The sequence below is a fragment of the Hippoglossus stenolepis genome, chromosome 12 (assembly GCF_022539355.2).
Source record: "Hippoglossus stenolepis isolate QCI-W04-F060 chromosome 12, HSTE1.2, whole genome shotgun sequence".
Taxonomy (NCBI): domain Eukaryota; kingdom Metazoa; phylum Chordata; class Actinopteri; order Pleuronectiformes; family Pleuronectidae; genus Hippoglossus; species Hippoglossus stenolepis.
Genome location: NC_061494.1, coordinates 8326442 through 8350132, shown reverse-complemented (window position 1 = coordinate 8350132; position 23691 = coordinate 8326442). Strand labels below are relative to the sequence as shown.

The following is a 23691-nucleotide window of genomic DNA, read 5'->3' as shown; positions in this document are numbered from 1 at the left end:
GACGCGTGAGGTCATAAATGGATTGTAATGATGTATTTCCTTCACACTAACCTCTAGACCCGGGCTGAGACTCTCCTTGAGGATATCCAAATGTCTGGGATCAAACACAAACTCCAGCGTCTCCTTCCTGTCACACAGGGGAAGTGCGGGGCTGAGTGTGTGCACCAGCAGGCGACCAATTTGGACCCGAAAGGTGTCCCGGCACGACCAAAGGATCCTTCGCCACTGCTGATGTGGGGCTCCTCCCCGACCCGTGCTGCCCTGTGAGATCATGATCGTCAATGTACGGTCTCACAATCAAATTATCCCTTTATAGGGGAAAAGGCTTCTGTGTGAGTTTTGTCGTACCAGGCTGATTTTAATCCCATCCATCATGAGCTTGAGGATGTCTTTCTGAAAGCTCTTCTTGCTGGCCAGCGGCAGGATGAAGGGAGTCGGAGAGTGCGGGAGGGAGGCGGAGCCACTCTCGTCATGTAGTTGATCACCTGGATCTGGTGTGAAAAGCTGTTGGTCTGGGGAGTCTGGGATATTCAGGAGGTCAAACAAGTCCTGACTCACATCTGAAATAAGAGACGCATTCAAACAGAACAGGGATTATACAGCATGTCAGTTTATGCACATTTTAAGTGAAGGAGGAAATGAAGATTAGAATAGGTAGGTGGGAGAAGTTTTTCACCATGGTAAATGAGTCTGTTCACAGCAAGAACAACAAGCCTCTGCAGCCGTTGGACGAACTCTGTCTCGCTAGCACGAATGGGGTTTTCCTGGCTCATTCTCCTCTGCATCATCTGGTTGAGCTCATCGCTGGCTACTGAGCGCATCCGCATCAGGAGGGAGTCAGTCTGCGCCAGAGAGAACCGACGACGGCCTGCAAGCACAACACTGGTGTGAGCTCAGCAGTGAGAACACGGAACGCCATTTGTCAGTCAAAGCACAAAGTCATTTTTCTTTTCAAGTTGAGAGTAACGTTATGCACATGTCTCATGTATGATTGAAAACAGGGAAGATTATAAAGATTCACTGATCAAAATGCCATCTGTGCTGAAATGCTTAACAGTGATTTAATTAAGCATTCAAAACATGCACACACAAACGCACCAGTAGCACACGAGGGTACTGGGCAAATTAACTCCACCAATGTGAGTTAGGGGTGGAAAAGGGTGAGTTCACTGTAAAATTGGGAAACATGCCCCATGGCAAAGGGGATGTTCTCCTCTGCAGACCGCAGTCCCAGCTACCTGCGTCACAGTGGAGCATGTAGGATGGAGCTCCTGAGGGGGAGTTGAGGGGGGAGTCCTGGGACAGGAAGCTGAAGGGAGGGGACAGGGGAATCTGGCCATAGGAGCAGTAGTGCTGTCTGGGGATGCGGGGGATAATGGAGTCTTTCATGGCAATGGAACCTTCAGATCGGGATGAGGAACAGACAGGTGAGAGCGGAGCAGTGAAAAACAAATGGTGGTCATTTCGACCTGGACACTCAGCATGAGACAAACACTGGAGAGCAGATTTCTACTGCGGGATCAGAATGAGACACTCACCTGCAATGCTCTTGCGCTTCTGATGGATGGCATGATGTGGAGAGCTCGATGAATTAACTGAGCTGCTCAGCTTCTGAGGTTCCTGATTGGCTGTCGTCTTAATAAACTCGATAGCAGACTGAAGGACGCGGAACTGCAACGCTACGGCCATCTCTGGGAAAAAAAAGACACAGTGAACTTTGTCATGTTAGAGGTACATAAACATGATATTCCTCACAATCCTCACACTTCAAGGAAGAACAACTCAGCACAAACATCTTTGTTCTGGAGTCACATGTATGAAGCATTGAAAAGAACTTGTCACATACACTGATTTGCTCACACTTTTCTCACAATATTATTTCTGTCTTATCAAATGTTGTGTGTTGTGCATCACAGACTAGCAGTTTATTGAGAGCTTTAAGAATTTCTGCACAACACCGCATGGCAATCATCACAATTTTTGGGTTTCATAACACAATTAATTACTTGATATTTTCTTTTTAGGTTTTCATCTACCAATTCTAAATCCTGCTTTTTACTTCGAGGACTATATTGTATAGCAGATTATGCTAAATTTGATTTACAGCACTTTCTCATGAACAGACGGAATTTATTACTTTGACATGAGAGACTTGCAGTAAAGTAAGTATCCTGAATCCTACTTGAAAAGAAAAAAAGGTGTCTCTGCATTAGGCCGAATTGGTTCAATAATACAGTTAAGCATCTATCTAATAATTCCAGAGACCTCTGTATGTCTGTATGCGGAATGTATATCTTGAGACCTGTTATCTGATCAGCCTCACACTGGGTATGAGTATTTTTTAAAGGTCCAAGGAAGTGCATGATACATTTAATATCAATACAATTTGAATAAACAGACAGCTAGCGCTCTAAAGCAGTGATGGCTGGGGCTCATCAAAAGAAGTGACGATGTCGATCACAACAGTGCGTTCACGGCAACAACAACTGAGGTGAACAGCTCTTTGTGGAGCAGCGGTGGTGCGGCTTCAGGGTTCTGTGGACTGATTCCTTCAATCGGTCTTTAATCATTTACCGCAGGTCAGCTTTACAATTTTAGAAAGACATCTGCAACATTACCACAGGCCAAGCAAACCCATTCCAAACAGGCACTAGACACTGCACTAGTAATTACTAAAATGACAAACTACCAAAAATAAAGGGTGCCACGTACAGGAGACGTACAGATCACAGAATGTTTATAACAGATCGGAAAAGTGTAAAGAAGTAAGAGCTAATGGGGACAAGATGGGAGAGATATTTTTCAAAGACCAAGTTCACAAATTAGAGAAAACCATTTAGTGGGAAGATGAAGATGTGAGATAGTTCTTCAATTATATTTCTTCTCAAATGAGCTCCCACTCTGCAGTTGTAGATAATGAAGAGACAGCGCCGTTAATTTCTGCAGCAGAGCTTGACAGCGTCACATCATCTTGAACTGCAGAGCGAAGAAGATGACAAAACTGACATATTTTGCACATATATTAAATTTCAGAACACTAGTCCTCACCCTGCGTGCGACGCATCTTGCTGGTTTGCATGAAACCCAACAAGGTAATGAGGTCTTCGATGATGCGGAAGTACTGGGACCCTGAGGAGCTGCAGGAGTGGATTGTCACAGCCACTAACAGCTGCTGGATGTCACACACCAAGAGCTTGTAGTCATTCAGGGGAATACTGTAAAGAAAGAACAAGCAAAACAATAGAACACAAAGCAGAGGAAGTATGCACCACCAGACCAATGAACAGTGAGAGGATTAATAATTCACGGTTAAAAGGTTCAAGACAAAAAAACATGAACCCATGAAGGTGTTTGAATGAATCATCCTCTGTTCTGGCAGTCGTACCTATTCTCCATGCCATTGAGGGTGGAGAGGGTGTTAAAGAGCACGTAGAGCAGCCCATGGTCGAGCAGGATGTCAGCCAGCTTAGGGCAGGCGTTGAGAAGCTGCAGCAGCATACACAAGATGTTGTGCACCAGGGAGTTCTCATACAAAGAGTTCTCAATAAGGCCCAAGACGGGGATTATGCAGCGCTTTCTGAAAGGAGAGATATTTTCCATTTCCTCCAGGTCCAAACTGGAAAGCAACACAGATAAGAAAAACAAATGTTAGAACGTGAACAAAAGAGGATGTTATGGTATAATGACAAGTGTGTGATTGTTCCCTGACTCACTCTTCTTCCAGGCCCACAGGCCGTCCAAATAGCATCTCCAGGAAGCATTCAAGAAGCCCCTGGCTGCCCTGGTGGATGTACAGCTGGTTGGCCAGCAGTGAGAAACCATGGTTCTTCAGAAATTTCTCCTTCTGCTCCTTGAGAGCACGGCTGAAGTAGGCATCCAACAGCTGGAGGAGAGTGGTGAGAATAACATTAGATTAGAAGACTACATTTTTAAAACTCGGCAAAGGAGGCGTCGCTTCGATTTCATCCACCTTCTCCTGCATTAAATATGCTGTGCTCACACTCATCTCTGATGTTATCATGAAAATGGTTTTGAGCTGATTAGCTTTGCATAAAGACAGGAAACCGGTGTAAACAGCTAACCAGGCTCTGTTCAAAGTTCATAATTGTCCTACAACACCTCTGATCTTTAATCTTGCACATCAGTTTCACTTGCTATGAGACTTTGAGAGAAATGTGTTTGCTAAAAGCCTGAAATGTAAAAACAAATGTGTACATGTCCCACATGAGCATCCCACATTGGGTAAGACCATAACAGCATTGTAAGTGTAGTAAAACGTGACTCCTGTTGCTAAATAAGATGAGCCTGCTTTACATGTGTAAGAGATTCATCAGAGAGGATCCTGTACCAACCTTCATGACTCCTTGCTGTATGAGCGGTGACGAGTGGTTGACCAGAACGATGAGAGCCTCTGGCTGGATGAGTTTGTCCATCACCTCCTCGAGCATGAGATCAGGCAACAGCAGCAAGACGCCCCTCAGAAGATCATAGAGTCCGCAGCAGATCAGCACCAGGCAGTCCTCAGTACTGGACCTAAAAGAAACACGTGTAGATTTCAGTGTTGAATTACTGTGCTCTTGAAATGTAGTGTTAAATATTGCACATATATTCAAATATATTTTTGATTGCACAGGATGTTGAATTTTGTACAATGTTAACTGGTATGAGCATCTCCCACAACATAACAAACACAAACCATGAATTTAGATTAGAAGTGTCATTTTTTTCCTTGACTGCTTGAAATTTAACAAATGAAGGCAGATCTCCCACAGTCAGACATCTCATTTTGTGTCTAATAACATCCCAACACAAAGATGAGAAAACAGGATTACAATGAACAAATCTCTTTTTTAATTTCCAATCAGCCTAAGCCTTCAGCGAGCTCGTCAAGTAAACTGACGCTGACACTTATTTGAAAATCATTTTCAAATTTTAGCAGGCTGAAGACTGTAAATCCCTTAACAGGCTTTTCTTTAGCAATGAAAACTTGTGGTTGAAGTACTGATTTATTTTTTAAAACACCAAAAAATACTCACAATCAGCTTGACTAAGATATTAATAATACAATGTCATACTTAGTGATTTAGTTAAGGGTTAATTTAACACATTGACATGGTTTACACCATTTGACAGAGTACAATGCCAGCATACCTGTCATTGGACTCTGTCTTGCTCTGGGCCCTCTCATAGCCAGGAGAGTAAGTGTAACTCTCCCAGTCTTCAGGCATGGAGCCTCGGTCAGCTGCACTGGGCCATCGGCCAACAGCCAACGAACCGTTAGGAGCTGGAAAGGCCAGGCCCAGACTAGCCAGGTTGCTGTGGCTCCTCTGGAAGGACTGAATCCCTTTCAGACTGTCAGGACGCCGCGGTGTCTCGTCACTGGCCCAGTCAAACCTGTCCTCAGACTCTGCCACCCCCACGCTTCCCTCTGCCAGGCTGTCCACATCTGCCGCCTCGTCCCGCTCCTCCTCCACGCTGATGGAGGGCGTGCGCAGGGCTCCCCCCTCACCTGAGTCCTTAGAGTCGCAGATTGTCTTGGCTGATTCACAGCTGCTCAGGAGCTGCTCGTCACAACCTCCGCCCTTCTTGAGCGTTTCTGTGCTGCCCCGAGCCTGCTGAGTGGCAAGAGAGACCCTGTCACCTTCGCTGGCCTCATTTGAGCTAGCGTGTCCGAGTCGAGGTGTCAGCAGCGGGGAGGAGTATGGAGATGGCGCCAGACTGGGTGGGCGTAACGACAGATCATCACCTCCATGTTCAGGGGAAGGGCCTGTTTGTAGGCAGATGCATTGTATGAAGATTACAGTACAAATTGCAAACCTGATGAATAATACGATGTGGCAGAGCAGCAGCATGGCTGTTCATTGTCAATATATTATATTTAACAGCAGAGAAACAGGTAAAAAAGAATCTCATGTGAACAGGGTTAGTGCAGGAAATTTCAGTTCTTTTTATATTTTTAATCTCATAATTGTATTGTTTCTAATCTATTAAAGCAGATCTAGAAACAAATCTATTTCATTTATACAGCCATTTCCCAAAGTTGTAAAGTGCTTTGCAAGAAATAAAAATAATTCAATTTAAAAAGCAAGGCTATGATGACAAAAGCGGCAAGTAGAACAATAAAAGCTTAGATAAAAGAAGAGAAAGGGCACTGTTAGAAAGATATATAGGATGTATAAACAAGAGGGGTTCTGTGAGAAGAATTGTTATGAGCATCAGTTAGATTCCATCTCAGTAAAAGCGGAGGTTGATGGGAGGGAGTTTCACAAACATAATGCTCATGCATCAGCTTTTTTCCCAGAACTAATGGTGTTTACATTAGGTACTTAAACTTAAACTCTGATGACTGTAATTCATCACAGAGAAAATCGGGCTGATACAGCACTAAAATGTTAGACAAATTTCCCTTGTTAGAGGCACATGCAATCATAAAAGCATTGCTGATCTTTCCATTTATAATTTCATTGTGAGCAACAGACAGAAGGTTTAGATTTAATTATCTTCATTGTTTTCGGATGCAGCGTTTGCTCTAAGGTCAGGGTAACACAGCTGAAGGAGCCGTACCTTCGCCATGAGCGTCAGTGAAGACGGTCGGGGAGAGTGACACTACAGAGCTGCTGGCAGACTTCCCTCCGCTGTTGGAGCGTCTCAGGTACATAATGGACTGCACCTTCTCCTGGTACAGCTTCCCATCTGACAAACAGAGACATCCAAAGAGCTCAGTGCATTAAATTAATGGAACTTTAATGCAGAGATGCGGCTTTCAGCTGCCCCGATTCCTCACCCATGTGCAGTGAGAAGTAGAAGCTGGATGGAGTGTGGCTGACATAAGTGTTGGTTGGGGGGTGAACAGCCAGCAGGAAGTTGTAGATCAGTTTGAGCAGGTCCATATCTGGAGGTGACCCGAGCACTTCCTGGATGATTTTGACGAATGACAAACAGACTTCCTGTGGGATGGCAGTCAGATGCTCGTCCCGGTGCTCCTTAAGACAAACACAATATTGTTATTAATAGCTCTTGAAGAGAGAGGGCACAGTGGATTTGTGATGGTGACCTACCTGTAGCACCTGGCAGGTGAGCAGGAAGCGATGCACAACTTCAGCCTTCAGAAACTGACGGATGTTGAAAACCTGATCAGGGTGGTGGACCCTGATGAGGATCTCTAAGGCAGCGAGCAGCGTTTCCCACACTCCGCACTGACAGAAACAACAGTGAAGGACAAGAGAGACGGACATGGTTTAACAGCTAAAGGTGGAGTTGAGCGTACCATCACTCCTCGCCACAGTAAAACTGTGCTGCACAGAACGAAATCTCGAAGGTCTCATTATTTTTGCTTCTTTGATCTATTAAATATTTAAAAATTTGGGTGACAAATTTTAAACTAATAATAACTAATTATTGTTTACCAAGCTTGACTGCATAGTTTGTGCTTCCTCCCTTAACCTTTGTGTTTGTAAATTTAAACCAATTTGCAGACATTAAATTCTGGGTATTTTTTTGAAGAAACATTGTTAAATCTAAAATAGATGAGCCTGCAACTGAGAATAGCTCCTGCGGTGTATGAATTTATACTATCTCATCATTAGATGATCATGTTTTGAGCTTTCTGTGTCTCATTAGGAGTTTACAGACCTTGGGTGAAACAAGAAATGTGTGAAATCCATAATTATATTTTAGATTGTGGGGGATAAAACTAGGAGAAACTGTCTCATGAAAAAACAAGTTTGTATTTCAATTTATGGCTATGCCATTTAAGTCTATTGGTCTTCATTATGATAAAAAGTTTATGATAATCCCTAATCTGGAGTGGTGTGTGTGTCTACCTCGGCCTTGGCCCAGATCTTCCAGTCCAACAGGACATCTGAGAGAAGCCGGATGTCCTGCACCACAGCGATGGACTCGGTGTCCAAACGAAACTGCCCATCATCCCCCAGGATGAGAATGGGTCCACTGCAACACCCATCCAGCAGCGTCTACAGAGACATAATGTGGCAGCCACATGAGAAATACAGCCAATTCTACAGTCTACAGTAGCTTTCAGAGGGCTGTTCCTTCTAATCAGATATATTAAACATATGATAATCACTATCTCTGCAGAAACTACCCTGCAGTGCAGAATCACAGATAGGAGGGAAATCAATAAATTCTCCATGTGATTTTTTGGAGAGCTTATCACTCTGTCAAAAACCAATGCCATTTACTCCCAGAGTGGCCCGGTTGGTATCGATCAACGTCCATCATTTGTGACCAGCTTCACTGCAGTGATCATAAATCTTGCACTCCTTTGGGTCTCTGGTATTCTCAGGTATGACAGAAATCTGAAGGCTTACACACAACTATTTATTGACTGATGAGTGAGTTCAGTTACAGTTCATTTTCAGTAATATAAATAGAAGAGTAAAGTGTTTGATACACTCATTAGTCAGCTCTGTGCTACACAATTCAGTGTTTGGAAGACAAAAGTGACCCAGTCAATCAGGAGGTGCTGTGTGACTCTGCAGAAGCTCAGTGCTCATCAACTGAGACAGAATCCATTTCAGCACACAGCTATCACACAGCTCAATTACAGACACAGCCAGAGGGTCAAGTAACAGCAGTGTCACATGCACCAGCTCCGAGAAGCACCTGAGTATCGGGTCGGATCCGATTCACACTGAAAACAAGCGTTGGTGAATATGTTTCGCCGCAAACGTCAGCAGAAGTTGTGGGAACAGAAGACGGCAAAAATTTCAAGGTGTGACTCACTTTCAGCATATGATATCCCACGATGCATTTCGACTTTATGAGGACCTGGTGGATCATAGAGTAACCATGGTAACAGTCCATTTCGTGGATACGGTGTTGGTTGAACTTGGACAGAGACAGCAGCACCTGCAGGGCCAGAGCCTGGGTCTTCTCACAGTCACACAGCTCCACAGTCTGGATGCCACACAGCCCAAGATGAGAGACAGAAAGAAAATGAACAAAATAAAACTGAGTTATAGGTATAAAAGTTAACAATGTAGTCTGCCGATGCATTTACTGTATGTGTTGCTTTTTACATAAATTCCCAATGTTCCTGCTACACTTATACTGTTCCCACAAAAAATTATTTGGTCATGTACATGTACACAAATGACGTACATGTTTATTTGCATATAGACAAGGGGACTGAGATGCGATTCCAAGTGATCACAAGAGACACATTCAGGACACATTTTAATACCAGGTCTGAAAAGGGCCAAACTGTCTCCCAGCATTCAATTAATTCCATAAATATCATGACAACTTTAAATTTCAACCTCTAATTCTACGGCTCTAAAATTCGACCCACCTGTGCAAAGAGGAAGACGAAATTTCCCGTTCCTCCGATCCAATGTAGGACGCTCTGCAGGCCTTTAGTTTCGGTGGGGAGCAGAGCCCTGAGAGTGTTGGGCTCCAGGGAAACACTATGCACCTCTTTGGAGCTGAAGGGTCGCTGGGTGACCACTGTCTTGGCCTGACCCTTCAGTCTGATTACAGGCTCGTAGATAGTATAGACGCTGGGGCTGCCGGGGGCATACACCACTGCCAAGCTCTCCTGTTAACAAACACAATTCACATGATTAAATGTCATCTTAAGTCATTTCTAATAGATTTATATTAAATCTTTTTGTTTAAATGAGTTGCCCAAATAGTCTCCAGCACGGATTAACACCCGCGCCAGAGATGTTATAAAAATGTAAAGAGGAAATCATTCGTTATTCTTGTCTTACTTCCTTTTTTCTTTATCAGCAGAGCTATTATCAACAAAGCTATTAGCATTTAATGGGAGTAAAACTATTTTCAGTCTGACTGAAATAGCTGCTGCTTAACTGTAATAGCTTTTTCCATTGGGGAAAAATTACTTCCTACCGTGGAGTATCACTGATGACAACTAATTGGAACTGAACATTACTCATACACCGTGAAATGACACTATAAATGAGACATAGGGAGGATTTGCTATGCTTACAGAGCACTTGAATCGCAAAGTACTATAACAGGTTTTAACAGCAGCGTCAATCTGCATTTTAACAGGAATTGGCTAAAAGATCACACGACGTGCATAATAAAACTTTTCTTTGTCTCTTTCATATGTGATGTTTTGTGCTCTGACATACCACCAAAGCTGTTGTGTCCACATCCTTGTTCTTCATTAGGATCTCTCGCACATGGTCACACTTTAGCCCTTCCTTAGTGACAAACTTGGAGAATGACCCACTGGGCTTGCCGTATTTGCAGGGCATGATCGAGGTAAGGTCGGGCCCACGGGTGTACAGGTAGAAGGCTTCCTCAGATCCAATTCTAGACCCTGAAATACACAGACAACGTAAAATTGGAGACAGAAACATAACAAAAACCTGAAAATATAAATAGTTTGTATACTTTTTTTGTTCATCATCCAGACATCTGGAGCTCACTGTTAAACCTTAAATATGTAACTTTGGCTGCTAGGGATGTCTCATTTAAAACAACAAATAACAAACCATTGATGACAATGGAAGCAGCGTGGAATCATGGGAGTTGACGTCTTCACCACCATTACCGAAAAATGTGTGAATGATGTGACGCGACCAAAATCAAATGTTCCGTTACCCTGAATTAATTTGGGTATTTCTCTTGGTTTGAACATCATTGGAAAGATTTTGGATAATGCAAGTACACAAGTCAACAACATATATAACAGGTCTATAGTTACATAAATCTTGGATATATCTTTTATTAGGAAGCCAGAAAAGTGAACCAAAAGTGAATGGGTTATTCTCTGCTTCATCCATCCACCAAGTTTAAAGCAAACTGTTTCAATATTTTTGTCCTGCTGACAAATAAACAAGCAGACATAGGTGAAACAACCTCCTTATAACATATGATGCAGTGCAAAGTGAGACCCTTGAGGCACTAAACATTAATGTTTTATTTCTTCTTTTCATGAAACAGAAACCTGCGATGAATTCCAAGTACAGCGGAGACGCTAAAGCTTGTGTAAAGGCATCAGTTGGGTTCACAGGTTGGGATCGCCTGAGACACAAGCCATTCACAGCCAATTAGAGGCAACAAGAGAAGTATTCAGTAAGCCTCCCAAGAGAATGCTGGGAATTTGCAGCATGCCAAACATCACACCAGCCACAGCCTTTTACACCCACCAGATTGGATACACTTTTGGTCAATGTACCACTAGTGAGTACAGAAGACAGATGAATGGAAATGGATTGTACATGCATGTAGCGTAAGAAGATAAGATAGGAGTTAACAGGAGACCTACCGTTGAAGAGAAGCACAGTGCCCATTCTCCAGCGTCCACCCTGCTTCAACAGCTCTTCACAGAACGGCGCACAGTGGCCCAACATGCAGAAAGTTTTGTTGCTGTCAGACGATAAACTTGACTTTCTAGGTAGCGTGTAGTCCAAAGAAACCTCACAATTCCTTAAGAGAAGAGAAGTTTAAAGTTAAGTTATTAATGACTAACTTGCTTGAAAAAACAAACGGACAGCTTCTTACTGTTGCTATTACACATGTCTCTCACCTGATGCCACACACCCAAACAACCACTCGGCCATGGATGTTCTTCTTGCCCTCGGGCTGCTGGGTGTACGTGAGGCCGAGGTGCTGCCACTGGCCTGGCCTGAGCAACCCCTCAGCAGAGTCTGCCTGCGCCAGTAGCCCAGCTTTTATCTCATCATTTGGGTCTATACAAATTCTGATGGAACAGCAGATTACGATACTTAAAGGTTAATGAACTGTGAATACTTAAAAACTCTCATCTTTGAGGTTGCAGTCTTCATTGGAGCTCACCTGAATGTTAGAGAGCCTGTGGAGAAGTCAGCCCACACTTGAAGCATCAGTGCCTTAGAGCCCATGGACAGAATATGAATGAGGCCTTCTTCTACTAATCCTGTCCCAGCCTGAGAGCAGCCCAGGAGCGACTCAGCTGCAGGAGGGTTACTCTCTTCTGGAAAACAATGAGAGAGGAATCTCAAAACTAGTTCAATTTTATGGTCATCAGGCAAACAAGCTTCTTGGTAAAGTGTGTGTGTCTCACCCTTGTCTTTGTCCCTTTCCTTCTCCTCCTGCTCTGCTACCCACAGCCACATAGAGGCGCTGAAACCACTGGCCATGTGGGGCCAGCAGTTCTGCCCTACTAAGGGCAAGTGGAGAGGAGCGATGTGCCAGGGAGAGGAACGGACATGGCTCGGTCCGTATTCGGCATCCCCCTCTCTGCGCCCAGGAGAGAGTTTCCCCTTCCAGAGCAAACCAACACTTTTGCCACCAGCAGCACCGTTCTGTCTGGAGCTGGGGGACACCCCTCCTTGTGTCGAAGCCCCAAGGATTATTGGAAAGGTCAGGAAGTGGAGAGGTTCCATATTCACATTGGCTTCAACAACTTGCAGGATGCCCTTCAGTAAAATCTCCTGGCAATAAAAGAAAGTGAATGACCAATGAGAGGAGCATTTGATCAGTTTTAGATTTGTTAAAGGAAAAAATATGCAGAGTTGACTCTGCATATCTACCATCTTTTGTTTTAAATTTAATTTCCATGCATTACTGTGCAGTATAATGCTTTAATGCTTGTGCTTGTGTGAGACAATTAAAATAACAACGCCTTAAAAAGGTAGAACTAAATTTCCCATGAATAAAACAGAAGAATACAGCAGAATACACAGTGTCTAAACAAGAAAAACCTGGATAGCAAAACAAAAAGTGCAGAATCTTGAATGGCCACTGCAGCCCTTGAGGTGTCTTATTTTCATAGACGGAAAACACACATGTCACATGTCATTACATTCACATGGTTAAAAATAAACTTCTCTTTTTCCTTCTGGAAAAACATTTCTTGGAGACAGGTTATTAATGTCTGCTGCCGGATTCCAATTAAACACTGTGTTAATAAGTTGAGGCAACACATCTGTTCCTCACACACTGGTGTTAATTGTATATAGAAAAATGTGGACCCAGGGGAGCATTGCGTGTTCTAAAAAGTTGAGAAGTGAGCAAGTCTGAGATGATGTCTAACAAATAAATTCTTGTTCTTGACAAGCCTGAGTGTGCACATGCTGTGAACATAAGCTAATGGTGTCAACACCCTGAATGCAAGCTAAAAGAACATTGTGGAATGACTGATAGGGTTTGCTATTTACAGTAGGTGGGGTCTTCTCCAGGAAGAGGCGAATCAATAGGGCCAGTTCCTCCGCTGTGATTCGCTGGCTCACCATGGCAACCAGCAGCTCCACTAGCACAGTCTGGCAATCTGAATATGGACCAATGAAGAGCATATTACATAAACAGTTTTCACTCACTTGGGCATGCACAACAACACCACAGACACACACAACGTCACCACTGCGTGTTATCAGTTAAAAATATCAGTTAAAAATTAAAAGGCTACAGACAATACGAGTATATACAGTATATCAAAATCTAAAATATTGAGGACTGTGTACAAACTAATCCAAGAATTGTTTTTTGTTTTTAATGTTTTATCAATGAGAACCTCTCAAAAAGCTGAAAAAAGCTTACCAACAATAAAAATACAATGCAAAGTTGCAAATGACAATATCCTACAATGCAAAAAGAGATAAACATAATTTTTGAAAAGTTGAAATGTCAGCAGCCAGTTAAAAAACCTCCAAGGAACAGAGCAAACTGAGTGTCATCCGTTGTTTTTCATAAGATGTCACACATGAACAAAATCCTAAAGGATCAGATAAGCCAAATATAAGACAAGGGAAATAACAAACCTGTGAAGGAGGGATCGGTTTGGCTGAGGATGTTGTGAAAGCCAGAGAGAATGGTTTTGACTCCTCCCTGTGCGACCAGAACAAGAAGTTAGTTGTATCAGTCATGGCACAGTTGAGGAGAAAAATAAGACAAATATAAACTTGTGAGGCAGTTAAGAGCGGCTTAAAGAGGAAGAAGTGGTCAGTCCGACCTGATCATAGAGTAAGGCAGCATTGCGGTGGTCGGCGTGTACTGCATCCAGCAAGCTGTGAAACACATGACTCAGAACCTCCAAGTCGGGGGACCCAGTTGCGAGAAGCTGCAGCTCCATTTTACAGATCTCGGGGAAGAGCAGAACACCACGCCCGGGCCCGTCCACCACCGCTGCAAACTCCCGCAGCCCGCTGGGCTCCAACTTGACTCCTGAGAAAACAATCACAGACACCAGGAGACATTAAGAATCACAAGAGACTCGCACATGGACATGGAGAGATTCTAGAAATCAAGCTGACTGGCACATGCTAACATAGAAACATCCCCTGCTGGGCAGCGTTAGTGAAACAGCTTCATGATACACAGGCTTCCCTCTGCTTCAGCTCCAAGCTCCCATCTTGGAGGCAGCTCATAAAAATGAGTTACCCTCAATCCTGTGCTCAGCCTCCGAGCAGCATGGAAGTCCCCTCATGATTTACAGGAGAGCAGCCCAGCAGGCTCCCTTGCGGCTTCTGGTAACTCCTTTTATTAATTTGCTTGCTCTCTCGCTCTCTCTCCCAACTACACAGGTTGCCTCAGTCTAACACACTAGCACACCAGATACTGTACATACAGCTTTCAGTAAATACAAGCTAACAGGGCATATTCTAGCTATCGCCCCCATCTCCCTTTAAAGAGTTTTGTGGGAGGTTTCAATGCTATTGTTTGGTCTGAGGATCAATTTAATTAATTTAATTAAAGTTTGCATTTCACAGTCATTCTTGCAGTAATTTTGGAAAATAAATGCAATATTTAATTAGAAAACATTTAAATCAACTTAATCTCATAGGTTGCATAAGAGACTTTACAAAAGCTTGAATGTAATGTAAGTTATGTCATTCAGAGGGATTGTGAGAAGGCAGCTGCTAATAGAACCAGAAAATCTTAATTTGGAAATAAAGAGAAAACCTGGGGTGGAAGCATGTATTTCAGATTGAACCAGATTGTTAAATGAGATAAGCTGATTGATTTGCACTGTTACTGCATTGGTTGGAGTTAATTCATGTATTTGTCTAGCATAAGGTCAGTGTTAAACATTCACCATTTTCCATGACGTAAGAGACTTCCAGGAAATGTTCTCTATTTGATGGTCACTTTGAGTCACAAGCTCTAGCTCATGAGGCCACAGAGTGAAGTTGCCCCGCAGTTGTAAAACGTAAAAAAATGACTGAGGGGGATGAAAAAGTAAAAGGGGTATAATCAGGCCACGTTCGTAACCTGCAACACCAGAGTGCAGAGGCAGAGCTGACACAAGAGGCTGTGAGGGGGAAGAAAAGCATGCAGCCGAGTTTCTGCCATGTCATATGTTCGCAACAACAACTCGCCGCAATATGGTCAGCAGCCTGTCAAAGGAAGATGTGGTTTATTACATGACACTAAAAGCCCTTACCTGCACTTACACAGCAAATGACTGAAAAACTGTGGTGATATCAAAAATAAAACCTTCTAAATGAACGCAATAATGCAAAAAATGAACTGAATTATCGAGTCATAATGTAAGGAATATGGTTTCCCAAGGCCAGAGGCTGAATCCAAAATATGACCTCTCAATCCATCAGGATCTCTTGACATTTATCACCAACAAAAAAAACAAATGGTAGACGAGGAGGAGCAGTAGTACTATGTAACTATCCAGAGATAAGACTTAAAGCAAACAAAGCAAATGATGTTAAACTTGTCTAAGCTACTATTATTTGTAGCGATGACGGTGTGCAGTGTGTGTGTGCATGGTGTGGCAATAAGAGTGGACCTACCCTCTTCCTGCTTGGCCATGTCCTCAGGGTTACTTTCGCTGTCGGCGTCGTAGCCCTCCTCCTCCCCTGGGGGCTTAACGCCGCAGCTCTGCACCTCGTCCACCTCCTCGGAGAGATCGTCTGCTGGAGCTGCCCCCTCCGCCAACACCTGGAGCTTCTGACAGAAAGAGAGTGAAAAAGAAGAAGTGATAAGGAGTGAGAGAGAGAAAGACGGAGAGGAAGGGGGAGGACAAGCAAGACGACAAAATCCTGAATTTCAGTCCCAGCACAGTCCAAATACAAATAAGTCAAGATCATTGCCTGGTCAACTGTCAAGCAGTTGGCAAGATAAAAAACATTTCACAACCTCTTACCCAATCTTATCTTTTTTTTTTTCAAAAAGAAAAACTCATCGACCAAGCATGTAATGTTAAAAATACTAAGAACAACAAACACTGAAGTGAATAAATCGCTAATAAATTGTGTTCAATTGATGTGGAAAAGGAAAGAAAGTACAAGATTTTGGTCATAAGACAAATAGCAGCTGACTTGAGGAGCAGTCGCACAGCCCAGTTACTTGATGAACCACACAACCACACAGAGTCAAACTCTAACCTTTTCTGTTTCAAACAGGAGGTTTACTGTCATACATACCTCTACTTCTTTCAAAACAATTTCTATTTCTTTCAAAAGCACACTTTGCATTGGTTAGTGATCATCACACTGCTGAGCTTGCCTAGAAAGAACTAAGCTCTTAAGAAATGGCTAAATCTATTATATAAAAATCTAAATCCTCCTGTGTTGGAACAGGCTTAGTCAGACAGGCATTTTAAGACTTGTGGAAAATAAGGTTGTGAGTTAGGAGGTAACCTGTACCAGGTTGTGAGTCTTTTCAGTGAGGACATCCAGATGACAAATGATCATATCTTAGCTTTGTATTTTTTTTTTTCTGTGTTCATCTCACTTAACGGAACAAACAAAAGCAGTTACATATCTGCTCTTAACCATATACGGTCCTGAAAGTCTCTCAATAATGAAGTCTGTGAAGGAGGAAGGAGTTTCTGTGACTTAAGGACTTTCTTTCAGACTAATCATTGTAGTGAGAAATTGTCAACATGTGTGAATGTTACAACGGATTTACCTTTTGTATGTTTGAACAAGACTTAACAAGTAACACTACCATGAAAATGCTAAAAATCCAACTATACCCAAGGACCTCTTTGGGTTTAAATATGAGGTCATACTTGAGCTATGAACAATGGCTATCATTGTTTTCGTTGGCAGTTTTGTCATACATCAGGGGTAAATAAACACTACTGCTCTTAATATTTTGCTCAGGTGTTCAACTACTTTTCCGCCATAGAAGCAGCAGGTAACTGACCACTGTTTTCTTCATTCTTCTGGGAAACAAGTAATAAAATCAACTGTCAATTAAATATATATTTTAAAAATATGTTTAAGGTCTCCAGAGCCAGAAAGGTGATACTCTACTAGGACACACACAGAGTCTCAACACCTGGCCTCATAGTTCAGATGGTAAGGAAGTGGGGGACTAAGGATACAGTGAAAAGGATAGAAGTTTAGTTGAATCATAAAATCTTTTTTGGCCCTGTGTATTCAGGAACCTACAGCAAGATCAGTATTGGCAAGGCCAGAGGGTGACAGAGATGCCTGCTTCTCCAGGAAAAAGTGACAAAAGAGGTGGAGGAGGATTCGGTCATCAAGGTGGTAAGCTTGAGCAAGCGTGGACCAGATGGGTGGAGGCCACCGACTGTAAATTGACCTAAGTAGACCTCTGGAAAGCAGAAACGCTTCGGAAAAAAGTCCTCATCCAGTCAATCTGTGGAGCCTCACAGAGACACCAGTGGCTTCGTTTGAAAAAAGTATCCCTGGAGTGCATAGACACAAAGGCCTTTGTCAAGGGGTGATATCACTGGCACCGTGACCAGGTTCTAAGGGTGGTAGAGGACTCCATCTGTAAAGGGATCCAGGACGGCAAAAAGTGACATCTAATTAGGCAGCCCATTACCTTTATCAAGCAGGGGAGAAACTGCAGCCACACTGCAGCACCAGACCTTTAAGGACTGGAAGCTCCTGGTCGACTCTGGTGTGTATCTTAAATTTCCAAAGTACATTACTACCACCACCCTTCTTTTGGAAATTGTACTGACATCAGAGACAACAAAAAAAGTTATCCTTGTGGACATAATTGTCCCCTGAGAAGATAGAGGAGGTTCTGGAAGGGAAAAGAGTCAAGCACATGGAGCTGCTTGAACAAGATCCTGGCAATGGATAAAGAACGAGATGCAAATCAGTGGAAGAAGGGTTTGGGCCAGTCTCTACACAGAGCCCTCAAGCTCCGTGGGATAGAAGGATAGCAGATGAGCAAAGCCACCAAGAACATCTTGGAGGAGGCTAAAAGGGCATTTATGGTCATAAAGCATTGGCCTGATCAACCCTGGGGGTGTTGCTAGGGTGAGGTTGCATGAAGATCAAGAAACCAAAAGACCTATTTACCTCAGGTTATTTATTGATAATGTGACTGGGTTACAACAAACTGAGGTGTTAACATTCAGAATTTATTCAAACATTTGCTTAATTTGATCAAGGTTACTACTATACTACATTTTACCAACCTTTATACTGTGATGAACATCAATGGCACCTGTGTACAGTGGAATTGAGTGTCTGATACCTGACTAGCTTTAACCTGAACTCGCCTCTTGTCTTGATACATGAGTAGCTCAAATAACGTTCAAAAAATAAAAGGTGCATGTAACACTCACAGGTTTTCCCGAGGCAGGACTCACCCTGTCTGGCTTTTCCTCAGGGGGATCAGGACAGGATGACACCTCAGCCAAAGCCACTCTCAGGAGAGAGTCAAACAGAGGTACAGCAAGGTCAGAGTTCACCACCCCTGAGCGAGAGAGCTGGTCTCTCACCTCAAACAGGGTTTCTTCCACTGACTGGAGCTACAGAATCAAAGAAATGTAATAGTTTAACTAAGTCCAGGGTAAAAGTGTCAATTTCTGGTTTATGTGTTTAGGGATTAGCTGATCAGTGTGATATGAAGTGACATACCTGATAAGAAAGTTCCGGCTCTATCCTCTGCAGGGCTGAGTTAGAGCTGTGCAGACAGATAGCCAGCAGAGCCTCAAGCAGACGAATACTTTGAAGCTGCCACTCCTCCTCAAATTTCTTTGCAGGATCTTTGGTCTTTCCCTCACCCTGACCAGGGCAGAGGGTGTCGGCTGAATCATATGTAGTCTCCTCCAGTGTGACCGGCACAGTGGACTCAGGGCTGCCTTTGCCCTTGCCCTCCCTCTTCTTCTTCGCTTTCCCATCCTTGGTCTTACAGGAAAGTTTTTGGATAACCATGGCCATTAGACGCAGGCAGACATCCAGTCCACCTAGCCTGAAGAACTGCCTCTGGAACAAGGGACTGGCCAGGTAGATCCACCGACACACTGACCAGACATCTGCTGCACGTCGCACCTGCTCTTTGGAGGGCAGAGCTACACTATCTGGGGACAGGTAAGGCAGCCTCCCGCCAAGAGGTTCGCTGGCTGTACTATCATAACCTGAGGTGTCCTCAGAGTCATTAGCCGAGTCCCGGTCAGAATCAGCCTCTTTGCTGACACAGAGGAAGGCCACACACAGGAAGAGGTTGATAACGTGGAGGTGCGTCTCTGCTCGGCTGCGGCCTGGTCCACGACCTTGCCCGCTCCGACTTTTGTGACGTGGATATGCCTCCTTTAAGCCTTCGTAGAACTTGCTTAGGCTCTGCGGGCCCTCTCCAGCCCCTCGGGACCCCAGTTCCTCAGCAAGGCTCAAGACAGCCTCTGTTTCATCGGTATCAGCACCCTCCACCTCCTGAAGCACCCCGTAAGCCGGCTGGTGTCCGATTCCAATGATCAGAATCTCAAACACCTTCAAAGCCAAAGAGCGGGTCTGGTCAAGGTAGACGAGCTCTGTCACCTGATTAAGCCCGTTACAACTGATGAAAAGGTCTCTAATAACCCTGTAACAAAATAAAAAAAACTGTTAGAAACTAAATAAAGAAAAACAATACCATAAAACACTACATACACAGAATAAAAAAGGTAGATGTGAAAACCTTTAAATAAATTAGTAAACTTTTCTTAACATAATAAATTAAATGTGAAGGGCACCACATGATAGCACTGCCAACGTTCCCAGAATGTGACTGTGTTTATTCTAGTGAGATACATAAAAGACAAATGTACATCTATCTATCACATTGTGTTAAAGTTATCTGAATGTTAATGTTTAGTCAATAAGAAAGCTGCTATTTTACCCTTTTAAAATGTATTTTACCCTTTTAAAATGTGTTTAAAACTGGTACACACACGCACACAACTGAGGGCAAATAATTTTAAAAGAATAATACATCAGCTCTCAGTGGAGGTTAAATCAACATTGGATAAAACCAAACAAAACCCTCAAGAGATGTGCCGACATTAAACATGACTGAAATTGTCTACACAGTGTGATAAGGAACTGAAACAGATGTTTGTTTGAGGCTTGGCGCGAAAAGCATGAAATGACATAGATAATTAACTAGCTGATTTGTATTTCTCTTATTCAAACCCTTTCTCCAGTCTTCCTCTAAATTAATGAAGAGTTGGTTGATTTTGCTTTTTCAGAACATTTCCTCTTTTCATTAGTGGTGAGCAGGTCCATCAGGATGACTATCCATTAGCCTGCATATTTAATGCTGTGGAGTTCTGTTATGCAGAAAGCTGTGAGAGCAGTGAAAGATGATGAAGAGATGCTTTTAGATTATCTTGCAACATTTTTTAATTTTTACACTGTAAAAAAGGGATGTCAAATTCTGTGGCATTAATTAGTTTAAAGGTTATACATCAGTTAACCTTAGTTTTTCAATACACTTGAGACTGTGAGACAACTAAACAGTCAACAATTTAACAAGCAATGATTGTTTGCTTGTATATTGCCTGTTCAAAAACTACAAAAAATGATATGGCAGCTTCAGAAGTGGTTGAAAAACCTTTAAAGTATTCAAGCTTGTTTGTAAATGTTGATTGCTGTATGAAATACAATGGATTTGATATACAACATATAGTAAATAGCATATTATAGAAATGAGTACTCTGAATTAATAACAGAACACCTCAAAGCATTCATCCATTAATTTCCTACACCCACTGACCCTGTTTAGGGTCGCAAGGGAAATACAACCTCTCCAGCAATGGTCAAGCAGGTGCTGAGATACAACCTAAACATGCCAAATGTATGTTTGTCAAATGTGTCCAGAAAAAACACTGCAAGCACCTTCTTCTGTGTGGCTGCTCTGCTCATAACAGTGTTATATAAACGGTCAACAATCCTCCATCTAGCACTCACGCTAGAATGCTCTGATAAATTATTGATTAGTATCAATTAGCCAAGACATGGAGAGAAAGATCTAATGACCAACAATGTTCAAGTGGCTCAGGTTTCTTACTCTGAGCTAGTAAATTATATTTGTTTCTCCCCTATTTCAAAAGTGTTTACACAGATTGGTATTGATGATTCTGCATGTTTACAAACCAAAGAACTTTAATAATTATTGGACACTTTGTAGCTACATATGTTTATGCCTAAAGATTTTAAATCTTTTAAGGCACAACCTTAAAATGAAGTCCGATAATATTGAGAAAACCCAGACTAATACAACCACTGAAAAAGACAGATGATCAAGTGAAAAGACCAAAAAAAAACTGATGTAAACAGCTCACCTTGATTTGAGGAGGGCAGGTAACGTTTGCAGGTATATGAGCAACACCTCCACAGGCAGACACTGCGTATGATAGCTGCAGACCTGAGTACACACAGTGGAAACTCCCAGCTGTTGGGCATGGTGAGCTAGCTCCACTCCTCTCTGAAGCACAGGGTTGAAGATGTGTGTGTAGAGCTGCCACTGCACAATAGCATTGCCCCGCAAGGTCAGGTGGCAAACATGGCCAGCTATCTGCTGACTCAACTGCCAGTCATCACCAAACACTAGCTCCTGATAGGCCTCGAGGGCGTCCCACTTCCACAACATGTCCTCTGCCCCCCCTCCACTTGGCAGAATACCTTGGGAGCGGTAGCACAGACTGGTAGAAACTGCTGAAGGTTCCCCATGCTGCAGCGTTTCCTCCAGGCCTGGCAGCTGACTGCTGTCCAGAGTGCAGATGTTACAGGAAGCCAGTTTGGCTTTCTCTGAGGGCTGTCCCCCGCCAAGCTGGTCTAGGATCAGTCTACTCAGCACACTGAGAACATGAGACTGGTAACTACGCAGACCGTGAGCTTGGAAGGCATGCAGCAGGGGTCCTACAACTGAGCGGGGGTCCATACAGCAGCATATTCCAACAGCCTGCACCCCAGCAAGCACCTGAAGTACAGCTGGTCCACTAGGGGAGAGGCGCTGCAAGAGCCGCAAACATTGGTGAGCACAGGCAGCCAAGCAGCAGCACCGCTCAGGGTAGCGCACTGCGTCCCCCTCCATCTCTTCCTTGCCATCTATATCCTCTTCAAAGGGGTTGCGTCTAGCTGCCTGCTTGAAAGCAGAGACGGGCAAACCTGACAGGTCTCTGTGGTGGTGTAGGAAGTGTGAATATTCACAGCGACGATGGCGGCGTCGGGCACACACAGACTGATGCAGCTGCTCTGACTTTGCCTTCTTGATGGCACTTATGATCTTGAAGACCCCTGCAATCAGACCTTTTAGCCTCTCAGAAGCCTCACCTCCTACTTCAGAATCCCTCGCCCTGCCAAGCCCCTCCAGCCGCAACACGGTGGCCTCAAACAGCTCTAGTCCCCGGCGCTGGACAAATTCATGGATAAGCTCCAGTGCCTGGCTAAAGAAGAAGGGGTTGGGTGTGGAAGCCTGCAGGCAACCCAGCAGCACTTGCAGTACTCCCTCTAGAAGCTCTGGCAGCAGTAAAGCCCTGTGACGATAGCGGGAGAATGAAAAGTCATCCTGGACCTCCTGCAAGGTTTTCTTGGGCCTAGGTGCAAAGGGGTTGGTCTGTCTGTCCAAGCAGCTTCGGATTTTGAGGGTGGCTCGTAGCAGGTCTGTCAGGCTGCGTCTCAGGCTGTCTGGAAGGGTTTCACTCTGACTCACATCAACTGACATCAGGTGCAAGATGGTGCGTAGTAGCATCCTCTGGACCAAGGCAATGGGCTCTTCGGTCCAGCCTCCAGCAAGCTCCTCCGCCCCGGTTCCACTGCCACCTCCTGGACCACAGTCGCCAAACTCAGTAAGGATCTCAGTGAGAGTCGGAACAACACTGACCGCCAGGCCAGGGTTGTGGTTGATGTTCATGTCAAACTTACACACCTTCTCCAACAAGGAAAGCAACACATGACAGAGATCAAACGGTGAGTTTTCCATGCGGTTAAATATTGATATTGCAGCTGGGTCTGTCAGGGTTTCAGTGTCCACTGTCTGGGACCCAGGCGGTCGGGGATGTGGGTATGGTGCACTCATGATTTCTGTGGTGGTGCTGGTAGTGGATGCGAACTGCGAGGCCTCCGAACGATGATGCTGACAGCTTAACCTGATCGTGGAACTGTGTGATCTTCGACTCCTCGCACCACCTGCACCTGCTTTGTCTTCAGAGTTCGCTTCTGAATCTGAGGTAGAAACCTGGGACTTACGAGCATCCTTTACAGAGTACCTCTGTGCTGCTCGGTGCGACCTCCTTGACTTCCAGGTTCCGCTGCCAACGCGGGACCTCTTCCCAGAGTTCTGCTCATCTGTCGCAGCCTTCTGTCCTGCCTTGAGAGGGACGGCCTTCACCTCCCGGCCGAGGAATACCTCCAGTAGGGACGGCAGCGTGAAATCTGTCCACACACAAACATCTGTCAATATAATTCTGGACAGACATATAAACATACAGTACCAAATGTGCTTCAAGACCCTAAATTATATATTTAAGTAATATATATATATATATATATTTTTTTATGCGAGAATCTA

At 43.8% G+C, this 23691-nt stretch overlaps 1 protein-coding gene across 11 annotated transcripts in view; it reads right to left on the bottom strand.

Moving 5' to 3' along the window:
* The window catches only part of lyst (lysosomal trafficking regulator), a 56672-nt gene that overhangs the window by 11788 nt on the left and 21193 nt on the right, over positions 1 to 23691 (bottom strand). For 4 of the 11 annotated variants that reach the window (XM_035171915.2, XM_035171916.2, XM_035171920.2 and 1 more), the window contains 27 exons: positions 21464 to 23555; positions 18783 to 19722; positions 18488 to 18673; positions 15723 to 15879; positions 13928 to 14139; positions 13737 to 13803; positions 13137 to 13246; positions 11794 to 12410; positions 11525 to 11698; positions 11264 to 11424; positions 10122 to 10312; positions 9314 to 9559; positions 8746 to 8919; positions 7824 to 7973; positions 7059 to 7196; positions 6785 to 6983; positions 6565 to 6693; positions 5152 to 5767; positions 4353 to 4533; positions 3714 to 3883; positions 3386 to 3616; positions 3049 to 3215; positions 1539 to 1691; positions 1239 to 1400; positions 677 to 868; positions 349 to 560; positions 52 to 261 (listed from right to left, as the gene is read on the bottom strand). In XM_035171915.2, the coding sequence (XP_035027806.2) occupies positions 52 to 261; positions 349 to 560; positions 677 to 868; positions 1239 to 1400; positions 1539 to 1691; positions 3049 to 3215; positions 3386 to 3616; positions 3714 to 3883; positions 4353 to 4533; positions 5152 to 5767; positions 6565 to 6693; positions 6785 to 6983; positions 7059 to 7196; positions 7824 to 7973; positions 8746 to 8919; positions 9314 to 9559; positions 10122 to 10312; positions 11264 to 11424; positions 11525 to 11698; positions 11794 to 12410; positions 13137 to 13246; positions 13737 to 13803; positions 13928 to 14139; positions 15723 to 15879; positions 18488 to 18673; positions 18783 to 19722; positions 21464 to 23555 (8237 nt within the window). The remainder of the gene's footprint in view (positions 1 to 51; positions 262 to 348; positions 561 to 676; positions 869 to 1238; positions 1401 to 1538; positions 1692 to 3048; positions 3216 to 3385; positions 3617 to 3713; positions 3884 to 4352; positions 4534 to 5151; positions 5768 to 6564; positions 6694 to 6784; positions 6984 to 7058; positions 7197 to 7823; positions 7974 to 8745; positions 8920 to 9313; positions 9560 to 10121; positions 10313 to 11263; positions 11425 to 11524; positions 11699 to 11793; positions 12411 to 13136; positions 13247 to 13736; positions 13804 to 13927; positions 14140 to 15722; positions 15880 to 18487; positions 18674 to 18782; positions 19723 to 21463; positions 23556 to 23691) is intronic. The other 7 variants (XM_047342231.1, XM_047342230.1, XM_047342227.1 and 4 more) reach the window with 7 other exon arrangements.